Source organism: Phyllobates terribilis, unplaced genomic scaffold, assembly GCF_046119375.1.
Source record: "Phyllobates terribilis strain yellow unplaced genomic scaffold, ASM4611937v1 Scaffold_3__8_contigs__length_932513732, whole genome shotgun sequence".
NCBI classification, from domain to species: Eukaryota; Metazoa; Chordata; class Amphibia; order Anura; family Dendrobatidae; genus Phyllobates; species Phyllobates terribilis.
In genome coordinates this window covers 284,982,734-285,007,956 of record NW_027362763.1, presented here as the reverse complement: position 1 = coordinate 285,007,956, position 25,223 = coordinate 284,982,734, and the positions used below count along the sequence as shown (strand labels likewise).

The 25,223-nt window shown below is 39.7% G+C and overlaps 1 protein-coding gene across 1 annotated transcript; it reads right to left on the bottom strand.

Moving 5' to 3' along the window:
• Positions 1–812: 812 nt before the first annotated feature.
• LOC141258071 (uncharacterized) lies at positions 813–24,240 on the bottom strand. The gene is made up of 7 exons (XM_073673078.1): positions 24,080–24,240; positions 21,345–21,495; positions 12,031–12,124; positions 11,747–11,865; positions 7,758–7,900; positions 6,322–6,519; positions 813–1,047 (listed from the first exon to the last, which is right to left on the bottom strand). Exons 1-7 carry the CDS (start codon positions 24,088–24,090, stop codon positions 933–935), a joined length of 831 nt encoding a protein of 276 aa, XP_073529179.1. The 5' UTR covers positions 24,091–24,240; the 3' UTR covers positions 813–932.
• Between the last annotated feature and the right edge of the window lie 983 nt (positions 24,241–25,223).

Here is a 25,223-nt window from a genome sequence, read left to right as displayed (position 1 = left end):
GCGGCTGCTAGCCATTATTTTTCTAAATTGAATTAGGCCATGAAAAAGTTAGAAATACAAATTAATACTTATACCCACCTTACTGCTCACCTCTCCAGCCCCTCCCATCACATCCTCTTACTGTCATTGGGAGCGCTGAAATCCCTTTCCCACTGAAAACTCTGAAAACGTGCGTAAGGTAACATCGTCATGACATGCGCCAATACTTTATGCACGCATGCGCAGAACCTGGATTTCAGTGCAAGTGGCGGTGATAAAGAAGATGCGGTGAGGACTGAACAGGTGATGGCGAGGATTGGAAGGACAGAAGAGGGAGCGGTGAAGTGAGAGTTAGTATTTTTTTTTCAACTTTTACACCTTATGTTTTTTAAGCGCTGCATTTGGAGAGACCTCAGAGTATAGTAAGGGACATTCAGTCCACAGAAAATAACTTAGCTGCAAATCGAATTTCCTGTGAAAATCCTCATAAACAGGCAAATTAAAATTTTGTCAAATCTGATCATCTGTAATGTTCCCATGTTGCGAATTATGTCCAGATTTACACGGAGACTCAACATGTGAATAAGGCAAGGTTTTTTTGCCACATCCAATGTAGAAGTAAATCTGGAATACAGCTCCTTGGATATTACAGTCTTTACCACATTCATTATTCACAATGAATCCTCATTTCAGAGCTGTGGATTTGGTTATTGCAAATTCTGATTGTGTGAACATGGCATTATAGATCGTTTTTTTTTGGGCTTTCAGACAATTTTGGGGGTTTGTTCACTGGAAGTGAAACACAACAAAACAAATGTAATAATCTTTTACATTTTTATTTATCATTATCAAAAATGCAAAGTGCTCAGCACCTTGTGAAAATAGGTTGCATGTTACCAGTCTATCCGCTTTGCTTGAATATTTCAAATTTCAGGCACCAGTGCAGGCAATGATTACAAAATTGTGCACTTGATTGTTAAAAAATGGCTTTCTTCTGCCACCGACCAATCCTCTGGAAGTTTTGGAATTCCATCTAAAGTTTTCAAATTTGGCAAAATGGAGAACACTCTGAAATATTAAAAATATACGTACGTGATCATGAAAGATGAATAATACAAAACACAAGTCTAGTGCCTGTGCACAGAAGTTAATATCTATTTGCATTTTATTATGTTATTGATGTTGCTTTTGGTGTTGATACATATATATTCAATTTAATCAAAACGCTTTTAACCCCTTCATGACCTTGCGACTTTCCATTTTTGCACTTCCATTTTTTCCTCCCCTTCTTCCAAGAGCCATAACTTTTTTATTTTTCCGTCAATATAGCCATATGGGGGCTTGTTTTTTGCGGGATGAGTTGTACTTTTGAATGACATCATTGATTTTACCATATAGTGTACTGGAAAATGGAAATAAATTCCAAGAGAAATTATACAATGTTTTGTTGTTTTTTTTTTTATTTACCATGTACACTATATGGTAAAATTGACCTGACAATATGATTCTCCAGGTCAGTACGAGTATGCAGACACCAAACATGTATAGGTTTTTATTTAAGTGGTGAAAAAAAATTCTGAAATTTGTAAGAAAAAAATGTTTGCATTTTCCAAAACCTGTAGCGTTTTCAATTTTAGGATCTAAAGCTGGGTGAGGGTTTATTTTTTTTTACCCTGAGCTTACGTTTTTATTGATACCATTTTGGGGTAGATACAATGTTTCGATTGCCTTTTTTTGCATTTTATTGACAAAAAACATAATTCTGGCGTTTTGATTTTTTTCTCTTCGCGCAGTTTACTGATCGGATTAATTGTTTTTATATTTTGATAGATCGGACATTTCTGAATGCAGTGATACCAAATATAGGTACTTTTATTTTTGTTTTTAATTGCTTTATTTTCAATGGGGCAAAAAGGGGTTTGAACTTTTGTTTTTTTATTTTTTGCGTATTTTTAAAAACTTCTTTTCACAATTTTTACTGACTTCAAGAGTCCCCTTAGGAGACTTGAAACTGCAATGTATAGCAAAAATCACGATCTCCTATGAACACCGGCCATGAAAGCAGGAGCCCGCATCAAAGGCAGGGACACAACCTTTGACGTAAATATACGTCAAAGGTCGTGAAGGGGTTTAAAATTAACACATACAAAAACAAACTCAGCTGCAAAAAGAGTGTGGCCATCATTTAACAAACAGAGAGATGACAACCAAGGGTTTATTTACATATTACAGTCACGTGGTGACATTATTACTATGGGTTTTTTTTACTTAAACTTAATGCAAAACACCACGGTTTGGCAGCAATTTTCGAGAAAAAGTATTAAAAACTGTAACATGATAAAAATGTGTGAATAAAGCTTAAAGGATTCTCAGGTGCCAACGCTTGGAACAGGCGATCATGTGACCGCAAGTATTGCAATTTCCATACTTCCAGCCACATTCCAACCAGATTGTCTGGCCTTGCTCGATGCACTCGCACTGAGCGAGGTTGCACCTATCTAGTCAGCTCGTGACCGCTGGTATGCAAATTACATGACCGGCGCCGGCAAAAGAGACTCCTGACATCTTGCAGTGCACGCAATGTGATGATTCACAAGTCTGTGTTATGCCTGTGTAGCAACTGACTAGGAAAAATATGTTATTAAAAACGGCAACTGACCCTGCCGGTTCCTGTACAGACTAGATATCCTGACTTCGCATCCCTAGTGGTGCCTGTGGTTGCAGAGATAGCCATAACCACAGACTAGGAGATGGCAACTTGGACCTAAACGGCTATCGAGTTGCTTCACGTTCCTCCTAAAGAACCGGAGGGCAGAGCAAAGTGTGAATTACCTACAAGGGGAGAATGTGCTGAACAAAGGAAAGATACCAGGGTGAGTAAAGTAAATAACGAAATACTAAACAAAGAAAAAAGCAAATACTGTTAAAAAATATACTGTCTACTTCAGGGGTCCTCAAATTACGGCCCGCGGGCCACATGCGGCCCGCAGAGGATTTTTATCCGGCCCGCCGGGCTGTGGGCGGAGGAGAGCGGTGTCAGCGCCTGCTCCCTCCCGCTTGCTCAGGGCCCCGGCAGCCGGATACTTACCTCTCCCCGTGCCTCTGCAGATCCGCTGTCTTCCTGCTGTGCGCTCCCTGTGACGTCTCAGGTCAGAGGGTGCGGTGACGTCTTTCCACCGCGCCCTCCCCTGAGCCGTCACAGGCAGTGCAGAGTGGGAAGACGCCAGCGACGCTGGAGTCCGGACCCGAGCAGCGGCAGCAGGTGAGAAGTGAGGTGAGTATTTTTTTTTTAATGTATGGAGGCATGGGGCATAATATTAGGGGTGACATCCTGCATGGGGCATAATATGGGGGGTGACATCCTGCATGGGGCATTATATGGGGGGGTAACATTCTGAATGGGGCATTATAACGACAGGGGAGTGATATCCTGCATGGGGCATTATATGGGGGGGTGACATCCTGAATGGGGCATTATATGGGGGGTGACATCCAGCATGGGGCATTATATGGGGTGTGACATCCTGAATGGGGCATTATAAAGACAGGGAGTGATATCCTGCATGGGGCATTATATGGGGGGTGACATCCAGCATGGGGCATTATATGGGGGGGTGACATCCTGAATGGGGCATTATAAAGACAGGGGAATGATATCCTGCATGGGGCATTATATGGGGGGGGTGACATCCTGCATGGGGCATTATATGGGGGGGTGACATCCTGCATGGGGCATTATATGGGGGGGTGACATCCAGCATGGGGCATTATAAAGACAGGGGAGTGATATCTTGCATGGGGAATTATATGGTGGGAGAAAGGGAAATTCCGCATGGGGCATTATATGGGGGGTGACATCCTGCATGGGGCATTATAAGGGGGGAACAGCCTGCATAGGGCATTATACGGGGGAAACAGCCTGCCTATTGAGGACCTATGCTGCCTATTGGGGACATTTACCTGCCCATTGAGGACCTATGCTGCCTATTGGGGACATTTACCTCCCCATTGAGGACCTATGCTGCTTATTGGGGACATTTACCTTCCTATTGGGGACCTATGCTGCCTATTGGGGACATTTACCTGCCCATTGAGGAACTATGCTGCCTATTGGGGACATTGGCCTGCCTATTGGGGACCTATGCTGCCTATTGGGGACATTTACCTGCCTATTGGGGACCTATGCTGCCTATTGGGGACATTTACCTGCCCATTGAGGACCTATGCTGCCTATTTGGGACATTTACCTGACTATTGGGGACATTTACCTGCCTATTGAGGACCTATGCTGCCTATTGGGGACATTTACCTGCCTATTTGGGGACCTATGCTGCCTATTGAGGACCTATGCTGCCTATTGAAATACCGGTTGATTTAACTTTACTTGTTCTTCATTTTAAATATTGTATTTGTTCCTGTATTGTTTTTTACTTCAAAATAAGATATGTGCAGTGTGCATAGGAATTTGTTCATAGTTTTTTTTTTTAACTATATTCCGGCCCTCCAATGGTCTGAGGGACAGTGAACTGGCCCCCTCTTTAAAAAGTTTGAAGATCCCTGGTCTACTTCCTATTGATAAAGAAAAGATAGGTGCAAAGTATAGAAAAGAAAAACAGCAGAGCAAAAATCCTTAGCTGGAATCTCACAAACTTTCTCCAAACATCACTAGAATGTGAGAACATCCAAATTAATCTAACACCAGTAGGGGAAAAGCATATAAAGCTGCATCCAAAAGGTGATATACAGACAAATGAAAACACCTTTTTTAAGCTAGACAGACTGCAGCCAGAATAGCAGAACCCAAACACCCAGAGAAAAGATATATCTCCTCTGTGCCTCAGCAGAAAGAGAAGCCAATAACAGAACACAAGCTCAAGGGATTTAATCCAGGAGCATGACAGTCTGCAGGCACATAGAGTCAGACAACCCCTTTAAAGGGTACTCCAGTTATAACAAGTTATCACAGCTAAGCAATATCTACTAGATTGGTAGGAGTCCATCCATTGATGCTTCCACAAATCGCATGAACAGCGACTTGTATGTACACTTACATTTGAAAAGAGTGGCGTTACCACATATACATTACAGCTACAATTAAAGTTTATGGGATTGACAGTCCTATAGAGAATGAATGGAGCAGCAGTTCACATGCACAGAACGGCACACTGTTAAAACATGAGACTCAAGTCACCCATTCTGGGGAGGTCTCGGTTGAAGGGCCCCGACCAATCCAGCATCTACCATGTGAATAGGTGATAATTTGTTACACCAGAAATCCTCATTTAATGTTATATGGGGGCTGCGCTGTTGATAACTGTGAATATAGGACATTATGAACATCTGTACTGAGCATCTTTGCATTTTTAAATGCAGTATTGTAAGTTTAAAAATTTTCATTATTTCACCAACAGCATCTAATGGAAGGGATAAGGAAGTTCTCAGCTGTGAAGCCGCTGCAATCTGCTTTGGAGTTGAAGTCTCCAGTATAGCAGTCCAATTTACTGGGGTATTTTTGGGCAGAAAGATGACACTGAGTAATTAAATAAAGATACTACTATTCTGTCTTTAAATGACTTAGAAAACAGATGTTTAAATACCATAATAGGGATTTCAGAGCTAATAAAGGAGAGTCCTCTGTTCAGTATCCTGGTGTAATAAGTGTGGACCATCGACAGCCCATTCATTTCAGTGTGACCTCTGTGATGCAGAATTGACCTGCAGTGGCTTACCCCAAAGATTACACAATATTGTAAAGCTGAGACTCCACTAATAAGGTTATCGTTAGTGGATGCTTCTAACAAAAAGTTGTAACCCTTTAAAATTGTTGTTGAGTCATTGGCTGCAGTGGTCACATACTCGTCCATTCAGAGCAGAAAGTATGGAGCCAGACGTGAGTCCCATGCAGCAATGGAACAAAAGAGGTGGGGGATAGTGATGAGTGAGCATTCAGGGATTTCTTGTTTGTTAGGGAATCCTCACACATGTTCAGGCTGTCTTACAGCCGTACATCATGCAGACGCAGGGACTCGAACATAATATACGAGCACACCAAAGATACTCGGTAAGTACCCAAGCATGCTTGGTTAAAGGGTTAAATGAGCACCCTCGCTCGTGGGGGATCAAGAAGATGAGTATTATTTAGATGGGGGGGTTTGTGAATCCAGTTTCTATTGGTCTGTATCACACCTTCTTTAGTAATTGTTATAATTTTTAATCTAAATATTATAAATACTGAATATAGTCACAGAGTATAAAAGCACAAATCAATGAAAAATGCCACAAAATTAGTTAATTACAAGTAAGTATAATAGAGCCTGTAACAACATGAAGGCTGTCACTTACCGTAGTCTGTAGTCTTCCAAAAACTCACATGGATTTGACTTTAGGACAAGTGACTCTAGTGGAGAATGCTTCAGGTCTGCAAGTCCACTCAAAGAATCAATGTTATTCTCTGCAAGTGATAAGTGCTGGATTGCAGGAAGCTTTGGCAGCTGCTTAAAGGACCTAAAGTGATTTTTGCTTAAATTTAACTCTTTGCACCTGCAACAACCAAACGAATATTATTTTCAAAAGTACAAATGTGGGGACAGTTAGTCTCAATAATTAGAAATTCATTTACTGAACAAGCCAAAATGCTAACAGGAGCCCTGTAATGCCTTGAAGGTCACACTGGCTGTTAAGTGTTTGTACCAAGTTAGTAAGTCATCCCTTATTGAACGAAAGATAATTTATTAATCACTGGGGATCTGAGCACTGGGCCCCCAGTCATCCTGAGTAGTGTTGAGCGAATTTGTTAAGGATCAGGGCACTATAAGAACTTATTCACATGTTGAACTTTTTTAAATCTCATATACATATTTTCTTCTTGCAGATTTGAACTATCAAAGCATTTTTTAAAATCTGAAGCTTGTTGATTCTTTCAGCTTTTTTGCAGCGTTTTTACACCTATTCAAATGATTGGGGACAAAGAAACAAGCAAAAATGTGTCAAAAACATGAAAATTCTGCACATTGTTTTTCCTGCCAACACTGTTTTTTGTGCAAAAATATCTGCAAATACTCAATGTATGCACATACCCTAAAAGTATGGTTTAGATCCTATGCAAACTCCTGGCTGTGCTGTGTTATTATAACATGGTCAACAAAAGGTTAATGACCACCTACTGAATACTGTCATGGCTACAGAAACTGCTCGAACAACAGTATAGACACAAGATGACTGTCTATGACAATGCACCTTAAGGCCGACCATAGACATTAGATGCTCCAGCCAATCGTTCGGCCAATAACCATTTCAGCCGAGACTCCCATTCACAGGAGCACTTGCTCAGTGACTGCTCCTGCTCTCCATTAGAAAGCTGCCGGCTGGCACGTGAGTCAGAATCTTAGCTCAGGGAGAACAATATGTCAGCAGTCTGAAATTGGACATGCGTGACCGACATCTCTCCAAACCATCAGTCGTCCGATGCCCCCATACCTATAAGACTGTTGGCTGAACCCATCGATATCGAAGGGTTCAACAGAATAATAGTTTAATATGTATGGGTGCCCTAAGTCTCAATTGTAGACGTGAGAGGGACAGACAAACCGTTTTAGCCCATTTTCCTTTTTTGTGGCTACATACACAATTAAATGAAAAAAATATTTATATTATATTATAAAAAAAATCATACCCAATCATACTCAAAGCCCTACCCATGAATATTCATCAGCATTTAGTCATACATGAAAAACAATTCTAGTTATTTAATAGCCAGTTAGAATGCATGAGTAGCCCACCTTGGCAATCGAATGGCACTCAAGTCTTTTAATGAGTTGTCAACCAACCAAAGTCTTTCTATTCTTATCAGACGCCGAAGAATACGGTGAAAGTTGTTTTCTTGGTAAGGATCCCCAAGATCTTGATAAGACAGATTTATATTCTGCAAATGAACAAGTACAAGTCAATCACAGGGTTGGATTCCCATCATATGACCTTCCTCGTCCCATTCTTGATTTTCAATGTTCGGTTTTACCAATTTCTCATGTTTTGCATGAGGAGTTTATTGAGCAGCCATAAATAAAATGTAGGGCAAAAAAACGATTCCCAGTGAAATTGAAATTTTATTATATTATGAAAAACAGCAATATATAATTTTCACGGAAATATATTATTTCTAGGAGATTTCTGAGATTTATCATACTTTCTAACAAGCTGCTAAAAGTTCCACTTCAGCTGCTCTCAGAGAAAATTGGATTTCTTTATAACAATCGAGGCTTACGTTACAAGTCATTTGCACATAGTCAGTCATGGTTTACAGTTTGTTATGTATGAATTCATTGTAAGAAGACAGCGCTGAAGCTGGAGTCTTCTCGGCTCCCTGGGGCAGTCTACAACACCTTGTAGTGCAACCTCTGTATGCACCAGTGAAGGCAACCAGCCACTGAGGCATGTCATACTGGCTTTATTGTCTCTAATGGTTTCCAGCTTTCTGACTCCAGACAGCTTTTTGTTTTACATATATATTTCAAGGAATGTTACACGGTGTTCAGACCAGCAAAGGTCGATCTATGTCTCCATGGAGTGCTAAAACATGATAAAATATCACTTGGAATGCATTGTGAACATGTTTAACCGACTGAAAACTTGCAAAAACCGACTGCCCCGAAAAAGTGCTGCAGTTCTCGTGCATCAAGTGACACCATTCTTTCCTCCTTGAAGTTTCCCCTTGTATCTTTTCTAACTGTCATCACTATTCAGTGACAGGATCTACCCGATACATTATGAAAAAGCCTAAATACGGGAGCCCTATTTATCCGTGTACAATAATGCAATGTATTAACCCTTTAATGACATTTCATTTTTGCATTTTTCCTCTTTTTTCAAAAGCTGTACCTTTTTTTTTTTAATTTTCCTATCAACATAGCCATATGGGGCTTGTTTTTTGCAGAACAAGTTGTAATTTTTAATGACACTGTTAATTTTAGCAGATAATTTACAGAGAATGAAAAAAAAATAATTAAAAGTTGGGTGAAATATGAAAATGCAATTACGCCATTGTTTTTTGGGTATTGTTTGTGGACTTGCTTTGAGGTATGTGGAGACTGGGGCAATAGCAGAGGTTCAACACTGGACCTGGAAATGAAAGCACAGGTTTGTTTTTTTTCCAATAAACTGCAATTGGGACAGAACTTTTTGGAAACCAGAAAATACAGACCCAACTGTATTTGAAGAATCCAGCTATAGACCCTGCACGATGTGTCAAGTTCCAAGTAGAGGATCCACAGAGTCCAAGCAAGGTGGTGAAATAGGTAGACATTTCAACCAAAACACCTATGTAAGCAGTGATTGAAAAGGAGCAATCACTGAGTTTAAAGCACCACTCCAGTGATTTTTTTTTTTAATTGCCGCGCTGGAGTGATGCTTCTAATGTAAGGTCCCTGCACCTAGTCTGATACTTACCAGCCGCTGTCTTCACCTTTTATTACCACCGCTTCTGTCGGTGTTCAGCAGTTTGCAACCTTCTAGATCGCTCTAATGTTTGCTGGAGGGAGCCGAAGTTCACAACGCAAAACAAGTCTATGAGGACCTCATTCTGGCTCTCGTAGACTTGCATTGAGAGCTTGTGACTTCTGGCCAGTCAGATACTGCGGTCACACGATGGGGCCTCGGGATCAGAGCGGCGCAGAAAAAAGGTGAACACGGTGGCAGGTAAGTATAAGACAGGGGGCAGGAACCTTCATTTAGTAGCACCACTCCAGCGCTGAAAAAAAAAAAGTTGGAATGGTGTTTTAAAATTATATGGTCACTGTCAGTTTAAATTTTTTTGCATAAATTAACAGTACATGTGAGTATAAGAAACTTTGTCATAGATTTTATCAGAGGAATATGCTTCATTCACTGCTTGTCACCCTCTTCTTTCCCCCACTGCCTCCTGAATATACCATCCACTCTGAATAAACAACTCAAACACTTCTTCATCAAAGCAAGATGGTCAGTCAGTCCAGTGAGGTGTCAGGTTACACCTCCTATTATACTCTAATGAGAGGAGAGGGGCAAGAGGAGCAACAAGCACTCAGCAGAGTGTGAGACAGATAAACACAGGTACATCCAGCTGTAGCTGTGAAAAACTTACAACACTTCAGTGCAGGATTCACAGCTACACAGCTCAGCATTGCTGTATAATATGTGTACAACTATAATACAATATACAGGGTGGGCCATTGTGTTTGTGGCACATTAGTATATGGGAGGGGGAAAACTTTTCCAGATGGGTAGTGACCATGGCGGCCATTTTGAAGTCGGACATTTTGGATCCAACTTTATTTTTTTCAATGGGAAGAGGGTCATGTGAAGAAATGCTAGCACAGGCTTCCAGTATCCGTTGTTTCAGATGCTGCACATCTCATATCTTGATGATATAGTGTGGTATATGGGGTACAAAGATAGTGGGGCCATTCTTCATCAATTGAAACCTCAATGCCACTGGATATCTGAAATTGCTACATGATGATGTGTTGCCCTCTTTATGCACTGAAGATGGCACATTCCCTGAATTTTTCCAACAAGATAGTGCACCACCACATTATGGGTGTCAGGTCCGAGCATTCCTACATGAACAGTTTCCTGGAAAGTGGATTGGTCGTCGTGGGCCAGTTGAATGGCCACCAAGGTCTCCCGATCTGACCCCCTTAGACTTTTATCTTTGGGGTCATCTGAAGGCAATAGTCTATTCTGTGAAGATACAAGATTTGCAGCATCTGAAACAACGGATACTGGAAGCCTGTGCTAGCATTTCTTCTGCGGTGTTGCTATCAGTGTGTTAAGAGTGGGAGAAGAGGGTTGCATTGACAATCCAACACAATGGGCAGCACTTTGAAAACATTTTATAAGTGGTCATAAACTTGTAAAAAACTCATGAAAGAATAAAGTTACGCTAAAACCAAGCACACCATTGTTTTTCTTATGCAATTCTCAATATGTCACATGACCCTCTTCCCATTGAAAAAAATAAAGTTGGATCCAAAATGGCCGACTTCAAAATGGCCGCCATGGTCACCACCCATCGGGAAAAGTTTTCCCCCTCCCATATACTAATGTGCCACAAACAGGAAGTTGATATCACCAACCATTCCCATTTAATTTAGGTGTATCCATATAAATGGCCCACCCTGTCGTATGAATACCAGTCATATGATGGTCACAAATGGTGTTATTGCACATGTATCGTACACACAGTATGATCTACAGTCAGCAGATATAATTATGATTATTGTTAGTGACTGTGTCTAATCATCGTTTAAAACTTTAATTTTAGTTTAAAATTCACAAGTGATTTATGAGGATATCTAATAACTTATTAAGCAAGCATTTGTGATTTGGGCTGATTGATGGACTGCAGTCGTGGCAGGAGATACATTATACTATGCCTATAATAACGTAGATCCTAGTACGTTTCACCTCCAGGAAATAAGACTAGGACTATCCCAAACGGGTTCACCTTGTCGATGGAGGGATGGCTTATATACTATTTTTGATTAAAAACAATGCTACTAAGAACCCTATTTTATTTAAATGCACTTTCTTTTTATTTATTTACAGCAGGGTTTATGTTCATTTTGCTTCTTGTAGGTTTTTCTGATTCATGGTCATTGTGAAACATGCATTTATGTGCTGCATGTATACCAACTTAAACCAAGCTCAAATTTTGTGTTTTTTTATGCTTATAATAATGTAGATCATAGTAGATTTCACCTCCAGGAAATAAGAGTAGGGTATTTAGCCTTACCAGACAATTCTCCCAGTTTTCTTGCAGTCTCTGTCTCCATATCTCTTTATCGTTCGTTTGCGTCCTTTCTTGGAACAGATGAGCCTCTCCTCTTATTACAAGTTCATCCTCCGTCGGCCCTTTGTTCATATAAAATGTATGCACACGTTAAAGAATAAACAGCTACACGGTATTCATCTACTAATAGTAATAACGGAAACGCTGCATGGTTTAGGTGGAGTGGATAAACATTTTTGTAAGACTTTAGCAAATGCTTTTTGCAGATAAGAGGCTTCTTACTTTACCTTCTCTCACTCTAGGACAATGAATTTGAGTCCCCTGTACATCATGTTCTTTCAACTTGTGCCAAGTTAGATATTTGAACGCGTCACATGGAAGCTTTAAATACGGAGAAGAAAGAGCTAATTATGTTTTGAAGTGTTTTCATGTGCATTCACAGAACACTCAAAAATGATTAAACCATGGAAAGCAACACCTTGAAATCACCAAAGGCGCACAAGGACAATTGAGATTAAATATGCAAGTAAAAGTTACCTCTGTTTTGATTAAAAGAAGAACTAAATGACGACATTCGGCACGTGCACCCTTATAGCATCCGCCATGAAAATGCATATAATCACCCTTCATTACTTACATGAGGTTGGAGAATTCTAGCATAACTCTGACCAAGTTCACTATAATCTGTGGCATCACAACACCGGAATTACTTAGGCTCAGTACACATTTTGCCTATTCTCTATTTAGGGGAGCTGTGGGTATTATAAAACATAATAAATAACAAAAAGCTTTAGAAGAAACACAAGGTAATATCTGAAAAGTCAGACTTAAAAGGGATCAGGCCAGTTAAAAAAATAAAAAATATAAAAAAAAGAATCTTAACCACAGTGAACCCCAGAAGAATGGAACTGGGAAGCACAAAACAGCGGGGTCTGGATTAGACCTAGAACAACACTGAGGGCGGGCATCTTTTTCTTTTAATATTTGTAAATCGGTCAGAGCCAATTTAAAATATAATTTTGATCATCTAGATCAAACACTGCAAAAAAAACCTTTAATAATGACTTCTACTCTATTTCCTATTACTTATAGATTGTGAGCATACCCATAGGTAATGATTTTGGTGAACACTATTTTATTGATCTTTACATCAGGTGTTTTTAGCTACATAATGATATAATATGTTCTGTATAACACTATGGGAATTAATGGCTCTATATAGGTTCCAAAATAACAGCACTAGTAATTTGGTATTTTATCGGATAGCCCTCAGACCAATGTTATGCTATGGGGCAGTGCTGATGTGCGTTTTTTTTTTCTCATGCCAATTTGGCATGCTGCAAGTGGATCGGCTAATCGAATGACATGCAACCATACAAGTCTATGGGTGCGTGTAAAACATCGGACCGCACTCGGATGTCATCAAACAATGGAGAAGATGAAGAAATTAAGTTCTCCATCTTCTCCACATCTGTGCTCCGAATTTCTCATGTTTAGAGAATCAGATCACACTAAGATGACACTTGGCTCAAACTCTGTAAGAGTTTGATCAGAGTGTTATTAACAAAATCAACCCAATCCACTTGCATGAGAGAATATAAACTCATGTGACCTCGACATTAGATAAACTATTGCTGCCCATAAAATTCAAAGGGTTTCCTGCAATAGTTCTACCATAGAATTTATATTATGTGGCTTTATATTAGACCCCCATATTCACACAGTGCTGCAGTGGGATTCACATTCCAATTTATTTATACTGCGAGTATACATGGAGCAATTTCCCAAGAAGCAAATAACTTATCAGTATGTTTTAAAGTGTGAGAAAAAAAAGAGTACAATGGGGAAAACATTGATGTTCACATGTTAAGTATTTGGTCAGTATTTTACATCAGTATGTGTAAGTCAAAACCAAGAGTGGGTGATAAACGCAGAAGGGATGGCGTGTTTCTACTTTTCCTCTGATTGTTCTACTCCTGATTTCTGCTTATAAATACTGATGTAAAATACTGATAAAATACTGAACATGTGAACGTGGCCTTAAAAGGGAAAATTTACAAATTCTATGTAAATTTCAAACTAAAACCTGCAGTAAAGTCGGCCATACACATTAGATGGCTGTCAGACGAAAGATGCTTTGTCTGATTGGTCAGCTGAAAGCCATCTCGGCCGTTTCTTCCATACACGAGAGAGATCGCTCAGCTGTGCACTCCTGTGTAAAGGCCCCGTCACACTAAGCGAGTTCACTAGCGAGATCGCTGCTGAGTCACAACTTCTGTGACGCAACAGCGACCTCAGTAGCGATCTCGCTACGTGTGACACGTAGCAGCGACCAGGCCCCTGCTGTGAGCTCGCTGGTCGTGTCGGAATGGCCTGGACCTTTTTTTGATCATTGAGGTCCCATAGGGTAGCATGCATTGTTGTGTTTGACACCTTACCAACGACCTCGTTGGCGACTCAGAACTGAGACACATAGGCGTGCATTTGCGTTGCATCGTTATACAGGTCGCTACGGGTCGCCGTATCGTTGCTGCGTCGTTGGGAAGATCTGACTGTTTGACATCTCACCAGTGACCACATAGCGACGCAGCAACGATCCCTGCCAGGTAGTATCATTGTCGGGATCGCTGTAGCATCCCTAAGTGTGACGGTACCTTAAGAAAGCTGCCGACGGACATCTCTGCAGGTGACTTATCTCCAAGAGAACAAAGTGATTGACAGTCTGACATCTTCTCCAAGGTTCAGTTGGTAGGACACCCCCATACACTTAAAGTGTCATCCGACGTTAGTCTAATGTGTACCGGGTCTTAAAACACCCATTCTTACAAGGTCAATCATTAAGTCAGCACACAAAACTGTACATACAGTGAAGGAAATAAGTATTTGATCCCTTGCTGTTTTTGTAAGTTTACCTACTGACAAAGACATGAACAGTCTATAATTTAAGGGTAGGTTAATTTTAACATTGAGAAATAGAATATCCAAATAAAATCAAGAAAATCACATTGTATAAATTAGATAAATTTATTTGCATTTTGCAGTGAGAAATAAGTATTTGATCCCTCTGGCAAACAACACTTAATACTTAGTGGCAAAACCCTTGTTGGCAAGCACAGCAGTCAGACGTTTGTAGATGATGAGGGTTGCGCACATGTCAGGAGGAATTTTGGTCCACTTCTCTTTGCAGATCATCTCTAAGTCATTCAGATTTTGAGGCTGTCGCTTGGCAACTCAGAGCTTCAACTCCCTCCATAAGTTTTCTATGGGATTAAGGTCTGAAGACTGGCTAGGCCACTCCATGACCTTAATGTGCTTCTTTTTGAGCCACTCCTTTGTTGCCTTGGCTGTATGCTTTGGGCCATTGTCTTGCTGTAAGTCCCAGCCACGACCCATTTTTAATGTCCTGGCTGAAGGAAGGAGATTGTCACTCAGGATTTTACGGTACATGGCTCCATCCATTCTCCCATTGATGTGGTGAAGTAGTCCTGTGCACTTAGCAGAGAAACACCCCCAAAACATAATGTTTCCACCTCCATGCTTGACAGTGGGGACGATGTTCTTTGGGTCATAGGCAGCATTTCTCTTCCTCCAAACATGGCGAGTTGAGTTAATACCAAAGAGCTCAATTTTTGTCTCATCTGACCACAGCACCTTGTCCCAATAACTCACAGAATCATCCAGGTGTTCATTGGCAAACTTCAGATGAGCCTGCACATGTGCCTTCTTGAGCAGGGGGACCTTGCGGGCACTGCAGGATTTTAATCCTTTAAGGTGCAATGTGTTACCAATGGTTTTCTTGGTGACTGTGGTCCCAGCTGCCTTGAGATCATTGACAAGTTCCCCCGTGTAGTTTTAGGCTTATCTCTCACCTTCCTAATGATCAAGGATACCCCACGAGGTGAGATTTTGCATGGTGCCCCAGATCGATGTCGATTGACAGTCATTTTGTATTTCTTCCATTTTCTTACTATTGCACTAACAGTTGTCTCCTTCTCACCCAGCTTCTTACTTATGTTTTTGAATCCCATTCCAGCTTTGTGCAGGTCTATGATCTTGTCCCTGACATCCTTAGAAAGTGCTTTGGTCTTGCCCATGTTGTAGAAGTTAGAGTGTGACTGATTAATTAAGTCTGTGGACCGGAGTCTTTTATACAGGTGACTATGTAAGACAGCTGTCTTTAATGCAGGTAACAAGTTGATTAGGAGCGTCTAACTGGTCTGTAGGAGCCAGAACTCATAATGGTTTGTAGGGGATAAAATACTTATTTCTCACTGCAAAATGCAAATACATTTATCTTATTTATACAGTGTGATTTTCTTGATTTTTTGGGGATATTCTGTCTCTCAATGTTAAAATTAACCTACCCTTAAAATTATAGACTGTTCATGTCTTTGTCAGTGGGCAAACTTACAAAAACAGCAAAGGATCAAATAATTATTTCCTTCACTGTATATACATATACAGTACAGGCCAAAAGTTTGGACACACCTTCTCATTTAAAGATTTTTCTGTATTTTCATGACTATGAAAATTGTACATTCACACTGAAGGCATCAAAACTATGAATTAACACATGTGGAATTAAATACTTAACAAAAAGTGTGAAACAAGTGAAAATATGTCTTATATTCTAGGTTCTTCAAAGTAGCCACCTTTTGCTTTGATGACTGCTTTGCACACTCTTGGCATTCTCTTGATGAGCTTCAAGAGGTTGTCACCCGAAATGGTCTTCCAACAATCTTGAAGGAGTTCCCAGAGATGCTTAGCACTTCTTGGCCCTTTTGCCTTCACTCTGCGGTCCAGCTCACCCCAAACCATCTCGATTGGGTTCAGGTCTGGTGACTGTGGAGGCCAGGTCATCTGGCGTAGCACCCCATCACTCTCCTTCTTGGTCAAATAGCCCTTACACAGCCTGGAGGTGTGTTTGGGGTCATTGTCCTGTTGAAAAATAAATGATGGTCCAACTAAAAGCAAACCAAATGGAATAGCATGCCGCTGCAAGATGCTGTGGTAGCCATGCTGGTTCAGTATGCCTTCAATTTTGAATAAATCCCCAACAGTGTCACCAGCAACGCACCCCCACACCATCACACCTCCTCCTCCATGCTTCATGGTGGGAGCCAGGCATGTAGAGTCCATCCGTTCACCTTTTCTGCGTCGCACAAAGACACGGTGGTTGGAACCAAAGATCTCAAATTTGGACTCATCAGACCAAAGCACAGATTTCCACTGGTCTAATGTCCATTCCTTGTGTTCTTTAGCCCAAACAAGTCTCTTCTGCTTGTTGCCTGTCCTTAGCAGTGGTTTCCTAGCAGCTATTTTACCATGAAGGCCTGCTGCACAAAGTCTCCTCTTAACAGTTGTTGAAGAGATGTGTCTGCTGCTGAAACTCTGTGTGGCACTGACCTGGTCTCTAATCTGAGCTGCTGTTAACCTGCGATTTCTGAGGCTGGTGACTCGGATAAACTTATCCTCAGGAGCAGAGGTGACTATTGGTCTTCCTTTTCTGGGGTGGTCCTCATGTGAGCCAATTTCTTTGTAGCGCTTGATGATTTTTGCAACTGCACTTGGGGACACTTTCAAAGTTTTCCCAATTTTTCGCACTGAATGACCTTCATTTCTTAAAGTAATGATGGCCACTCGTTTTTCTTTACTTAGAATTTGTATTATGGCAAGAAAAAAGCAGTTAACAGTCTATTCAATAGACTATCAGCTGTGTATCCACCAGACTTCTGCACAACACAACTGATGGTCCCAACTCCATTTATAAGGCAAGAAATCCCACTTATTAAACCTGACAGGGCACACCTGTGAAGTGAAAACCATTTCCGGTGACTACCTCTTGAAGCTCATCAAGAGAATGCCAAGAGTGTGCAAAGCAGTCATCAAAGCAAAAGGTGGCTACTTTGAAGAACCTAGAATATAAGACCTATTTTCAGTTGTTTCACACTTTTTTGCTAAGTATATAATTCCACATGTGTTAATTCATAGTTTTGGTGCCTTCAGTGTGAATGTACAATTTTCATAGTCATGAAAATACAGAAAAATCTTTAAATGAGAAGGTGTGTCCAAACTTTTGGTCTGTACTGTATATATGTATTACATATGTATATAAACACACACAACATTCTGATTAGTATATCACATGATATGATGCTATAATAGGTTAAATTTAACTATATTAAGAAAAACAGAAGACTTATGTAATGTGAAAGCTCACAAATATTGTCTCAGTCTATAAACTCGGGCACGTGCCCTAAGATTCCGACGCCGTACTTTTCTATTATATTTTTACTGTAAACAATTGTCTGTTTTCTGCAAATTAAATGTCAAATGCTTTTTTAATGTTTAGTCAACAGTAACCGGGGATAGTCTGTTTACTACTTAATTTATGGTATTTTGTAAGGAATGAAGGGAAAATACGTAACGCGATGAGGTACATGTAAGAACACTTGCCTTTATATCAATGATAGAAGATAATGCTGCCTGCTTGAGCTATGTTCAAGGAAGAAGTCTACTAGAGTAGGATTTGCCCTGTGTGCCACATCCACAGCAGACAGAAGGACAGTAAGATGGACTGCCACAAAGCCAACATTTATTTAACAGATCTTAAATGAGAAATTTCAGCATGAAAACGCAGTCCATTCTGAAGGCACCATGTTATAGAGCTGAGGAAGCTGAGCAGATTGATATATAGTTTTGGCGGAAAAGGTTCAGTATAGCTTGTGTTTTATTCATTTAAATCTCAAAACTATATATCAATCTTCTCAGCTCCCCCTGCTCTATAGCATGGTGCCTGCAGAATGGACTGCATTTTCATGGTGACAGGTTCCCTTTAAATTGTTTCTAGTCTGGATACTGAAAGCCTTAGGGTTCTTTTGTACAAGCAGATAAACTGCCCATAATAAAGTAGCAATTGATAATGTAGGAAGTCAGTAAGTGCTTGTTTATTTAATTTGCATGTCATCTTTATGGAGGGGGTTGTATTAGTGATTGGGTGATTTCTGTTCCCTTTCACTTTCATCATTGTCCTCAGCAGCACATTCCTTTCAACACAATGGGATCTGCTGCTGCCTAATAATCCTCATAAAAGATCAATGCCAGACGAGATTTTGTAGTTTGATTTCTGGGCAGGTTTACTCCAGCAAACATTGTTGAGGGGCATTTACATCGCAAGATAACAGTGAACTAGCATTGGTAAAAACTCTCATTTCATGACTATCTTGCAGTGTAAGCAAGCTGACAATCATCCAATGAATGAGCAAAATACTCGTTCCTCACTTGAAATGATCTTTTGTACAACACAAAAGGCCATTGTTCTCGGCAGTATATCGACCTGTGTAAACAGGACTCAAGCTTTCGAGAACAATGGCCACCTATATGCTCTGAACGATCTAGTGTAGATTTATCAGTGTGCATCATTTACTATGGTCTACCTGTGTAGAGCAGTCGTATCATGTTGCCAATTGGTCCATGTAAACAGACCTTTACAGTGCCAATAACGTGTCTTCTGGAGACCATCCTCATGTTAAAAGGCCTGATTCCGGATGACCTGCTTCCCCTGCAGGTGCTCCATCATTATGGTATTGTTCCATCTTCTGCATGTGATGCGAGGTGGAGGCATTATATACCATGCACCAAATTAAAGTAGGGACAAACTTGAATAAGGTCTATCCAAATGGGCAGGTGAAATTGGACTTACAGTTATGACAGAAAGCTAAGTACACCTTCTTTGAATTTCATATTTTTAAACAAAACAAATCTGGTCCTTAGAAAGTCTTCAATTAGGTGAATATAACCTTAAATGAACAACAGACATGAAAAATGATAATGCGTTATTTATTATTTATTTTTCAAAATAAAATAAGCAGTGCATGAAAATCTTTTCTTTTTCAGTCAACCTGAGCTACAGATTAGTGTCCTGTTACATGACACAGTCTCGGAAAAGCTCTACCTTTTGGATGGATGGCCTTACATTTGATTCTAGAATACTTTGGTACACATAGAACTCCCGGTGGACTCAATAACTGCAAGGTGCTCAGGTCTACAAAACAAACCCAAATTATCACCCTCCATCACCATGCTTGAAAATTGAATGAGGCGTTTGTAATGATATGCTGTATTTGGTTTTCTTCAAATGTATCGCAGAGCATTACAGCTAAACATCTTCACTTTGTTCCAGAAGTCTTGTGTATTTTTTCAGATGCAACTTTTGTAAACTTTAGCCATGCTGTCATGTTGTTTTTAGAAAGAAGAGACCTTTTGCTGGCAACTCTCCCAAACAAGCCATAATTGTTCGGTCTTTTTCTCATTTTACGGTCATGAAATTAAATATTTAACCTGCTAACTGAGGCCTTTAGAGTCTGAGCTGTAGCTCTTTGGTTATGTGAAGTTTTTCTGACATGGTCTGACTTTGAGGTTAATGTGCAGGGTTGTCCACTGCTCGGAAGATTGTCAACTGTCTTAAATGCTTTCCACTTGTTAATAATCTTTATCACTGTAGAATGATGGACTCCAAATTATTTGGAAATAGCCTTATATTCCCTCTACCGACTGATGGACAGAAACAATTGCTTATCATTGCTGATGTGTTTCCTCCTTAGCACTGTATTATCATATGTCTAAATGCTCCAGACCAGCAAACTGCCAAATCTTCTGCTTTTACATAGGTGGTCACTCTTGCTGATTAACAATTAATAAAGGACATTTAACTAGCATCACCTGACTGCCACTTATCCTCCTAATTCCTATGGAAGCAGTAAAGCTGTACTCAATTTTGGTAAATAAATAATTTTCATGGGGCAATTTGTCATCTGTTGTTGTTCATCAAATACTGTATTTACCTACTTTTAAGACCTTGTGAGGACCAGATGTTTTTTTTTATCATGTAATATGATTCAAAAAGTGTGTACTTAGTTTTCTCATGACTATATACTATTTAATTAAAGGGTATATTAACAACCCAATGTTTGATAGCTGCAATACAATATATTAACATTTTAAACGTCAACTATATATTTTTCTCTTTTTCGAAACATGCCATTTTACAGCCACCTCTGAATTCCATCTTTATAGCCCCAAAATTATCCTTAGAGTTTATCAGATTGGAGCAACCATCTGATATAGTTTGGTCTTTTCAACAAATGATAACGTTTCTAAGAGTAGACAAGAATGGCCACACCATAACCGCTCAATGCAAAGGTCAAGTGTCAGAATATATGGCTCGAAATATAAATCAGGTATATTTTTTCAAACTTTTTTACAACTATTTTACGATCGGAAGTTGAATGTATGTACTGCCATAAGTTCCTGTTGAAGGTGATTTTTCAACCTACAAACTTTACGGATGACTTTGATACAACCCTTATAAATTCTGTGATCATTTTATAGTATAGATTCCTAGGACACTGTGACATTGGAACAATATCCCGTATAAGCTCCTTAAGTTAACTTAACAGACCTAGGAGAGATGTTTTGTGTTAATATGGAGCAGCGCTGGAGAGAATAAGACTGTAAAGCCACAAATATTTCGTTATATTCAGGTCTTCGCTCGCCCATGTCATTATAAGTATACTACATATGGAAATGAGAAAATTCTCACCGGGGAGGAAATACCGGAATCACAGCTCTGCTGCAATGCTCGTCTGTTACTTGACAAGACTGGTAAAGACGTGTTGGTTTCGCTTAGATCAGAGCAATTCGATGAATAGGATTTAGAGAAGCTGTTGCTGCTTGTGTTCACACCTGAGGAGCTGAAGAGATAATATTATAAGCCGAGCATGGCAATCACAAGCTATGCTTCATTTCAGCACTATATTCCTAGTCAACATGCTTTTCCCTCAAACAGATGTCGGCCTTTTGCTAATGCACAATATTTCATTTCACAAAGCACATCATTAGAAAAGTTTCATCTAGGAATAAGAAACTGGAGAAAATGGAAGCTGAAAACGGTCTTTTCGATGCAACATCATTTATTTCTGAGGCCTGCAATACAGATGTATCATAGATTACTCCTGCATGACCAGATCAAACACTGACAATGACAGAGGCTGCTGGGCTTCAATGTCGATTCGAGCGCCCCTGCCCTTCCACAAGTCTTGTGCAATTTGTTTACTGGCATCTTCTTATGTACATGGGGCTTTTGGGCCTTCTCTGGCTCCAGCATAGTCTGACAGCTACATCCAAGTTCTACAACCTGAAGTTTTACATGTGAGAAGTGTGATAGACTTTAGGTCTCTCAAGTACCAAGAGGAACACATGCATATTCTACTATGCTGAGTGGGCATGGGGGGAGAGAGCCAGAAGGCCTGTCCCCGGAATGAAAATTCATGTTAATGCTATTGAAGGTATATGTAAAAGGGATCAACCCCCTAAACTGAATATATAGACATGCAGGTCTTGAAATCTAAATCCTTGGACACCTTTATATATTCTATCTGTTGCTGCATTGCTGAGTAGTTAAATTTTAATTTATATGAACAAGTGGGCTTTATGTTCCCTGGGACTGACAGAGAACTTAATGAGCTACTGCCTACAGAGCATGTTTCCCAGCCCAGCACCAGACTGATTGATAGCTCACCATCTTGTGTGACATCAAGCACCAGGCAGGGGAATCAGAGCTGAAGAGGCTCATGTTGGGTGGGGAAACAACCTGGGAAGACAGAGAAATGTTAAGTGCTCAGTCATGTCCAGAGCACTTAATAATTCATGTGCATAAGAATTAAAATGTGGATTACTCTGGAATGCAGCAACAGAGAGAAGATATAAAGGTGTCAATGGGTTCACATTTTAAAGACCTATATGCAAAATTAAGCAGTTTGTATGGGGGAAGGGAGCATAATGCTGCCGTATTCTTTTATTTGTTTATTATACTGTCCTTGCACCTGTTCACACTGGCTTTATTGTGTTAGAAGGTGCCAGTCACTTTTTGTTTATTTTTGCAACATTTAAGCAGCCATATCTGGCTAAAAAAAAGTTGAAAGCGTTGCCCTTTAATGTCATTGCTGAAAGGAAATCCAGAAAAATATCTGCCCTGTGATCAGCAATTTATTTTAAAGGGGTTGTCCACAATTCTTTATTTTTTTAAAGCAGCTCAGCAGACTAAAAAAAAAAATAATAATAATAATAATGATGATGAACAGTCAACTAGCAATAAACACCCATTCTTCTCCAATTGGTCTTCCGATTCCTCACTGCTTCCTCTTCTGTGAGGAAAGCCATGTGACTGTTTTCCCTGCTTGGATTGGCTGCAGCAGTCACATGTATGTACAACCAGGACAGGAACCAGACCACTATTCCAAAATCTACCATAATTGGAATAAACACCAGTACACACTGTGCAGTTTTCATGTCTCCTTGTTCTGGTCATACTCCGCAAACTACATACCACCCATGCTTGACATTTTTAGATCAATTTGTTTTTTATATCTAGAGGAATTTTTTAGTGACCTTCTTTGGTAGTATAAAGTGATAAATACGTGACTGTCTTCACTACAGCAATACAATAGTTTCTGTCCGTACTGCACCATGCATTTTTCATAAGCGTCCTCTTTTAAAGTGAAGGGCTACTAACCTATGCAAATAATGCGATCTATGAGATTATAGTGCAATGTAAACCTCTGACAGATACAATTCACATTCACTCATTCCAATTCTACATTTTATGGCCGAATGCTTCTGGTGTAAAGAAATATGAATGATGTCTGCCCCATAATCTGCATTCATTGCTATTATATGCTGCGTGATACAGGCTTTACAACAAGTGATAGTGATTGCATTCGGGGATCACACAATTACAAGGCAACGTATGGCTCGGTTGTGCATTTGGTGTAAAATTAGACGTAATGCAGATTTTATTACACGCATTTAATGTTACATTATTTCAAGGCTATTCTGAATGAGATGTAATGGAATTGCATAGCTCAAAATGATAACATTGTATTTTTACATTCCAGGGAGCAATTAGCCGTTATTAGGGATAATGCTGCTCTCAGGGCCAGGCGGTACAAAATAGATTTAGCTGTAAAATAAAAACTTCATTCCAAGGACTTCTAAATGGAGCTTGAATTGAAGAAATGATTTCAATCTATTTCCAAAGGCACTTAAATCTGCTCATATAAAAACTCTCCTAAATGAGCCGCCATCTAAAGTTTAAGGTTAATTTAATTAGATCGAACATTCAATTAAAGAGACCATTTTTTCTGTTCATTTCAGCCACTATCAGCTGTTCAGGTCTCTGAATAAGACACTTAATCCCGTAACAGTAGATTGTCTATCATTTGCTTTCCCAATTAATAGTAGAGAAATAAGACAGAACATCTCCTCCTGCTTTCTTACCTTTCTGACATGTCTCCTTCCTTCACTGTGTATCTCTCATCTGCAGAACTTCTTTGTTCCTTGTGCTCACCATAGCGGACCCACGGCTGCCGGCATTGTGCGGTGACTGTGGGATGTTTAGGAACACTCCATGGATCTAGTTTCCCCAGGGACAATATCTGTTACTTGGTAACACGTCGTCATTTCCGCTGTCCAGAGATCCATGTGTCTCCTTATCAATGAATTCCTCTTTTGTCTATTCAGGCATTGTGCATTGCCACCTGTGCATGGTAGGAATAGGAAGCAGGAAAAGAAAATATATACATCCATTATTAATATTCTCACAGCTGATGTGTGCAGAATCTATTTTCATGACCTTACAATATATTGTAGCTGCAGGATTTAGGAATAAATGAACACACATGGTTTACGACTTAGGTAAGCACTGTAGAGTACCATGTAAATACAGTCCCATGTAAATAATGCATCCTACTGTGTGAGTTTGTTAATACATAGGTATTTAGAAGATCTTTTTTCCTATTTGTCATTTTTGGACATGGATCCCAAAGAGAAAAAATGTAGAAATCAGATTTATCGATCTCTCAGTTCCCTCCCCACCTACACAAACAACATGCCATATTTGCAGAGCCTATTTAGTATTAATATTTAAAATAGAGGTATTCATTGCACATGGGATATAAAAATACTAACCATAATTATCAGAGTGAGGTAAAATAAATGTTAGACCAATTCAATAACTTATAATGATAAGGGATGCTGTGGATGTAGCAGACACGTGGTTCATTACATGATCACTGCCTCCATTACTGTCATTGTGGTTGTGTATATAAAGCTCCTGTCCTATAGAGTATGTTACAGCTCAGATGAGGCAAGCATTACATAATAACACAGGCATTACTAGAACGGATACTTTCAGGAAATATGTATCATTTTTATCATAATACTTTATAGTGTATGTTTTTTCATAGCTATATAAATATGGATAGATAGATAGATAGATAGATAGATAGATAGATAGATAGATAGTGCTTCTCACTAAATTAGAATATCATCAAAAAGTTAATTCATTTCAGTTCTTCAATGCAAAAAGTGAAACTCATATATTATATAGAGTCATTACAAACAGAGTGATCTATTTCAAGTG

Bases quoted from the DNA above. Each gene is read 5' to 3' on its own strand.
- LOC141258071 (XM_073673078.1), bottom strand. The intron at 11,866-12,030 runs GTAAAGTAAGAA...ATATGAACAAAG, and splicing joins TTGTCCTAGAGTGAGAGAAG to GGCCGACGGAGGATGAACTT. The intron at 1,048-6,321 runs GTAAGTGACAGC...TTAATATTTCAG, and splicing joins TTGGAAGACTACAGACTACG to AGTGTTCTCCATTTTGCCAA.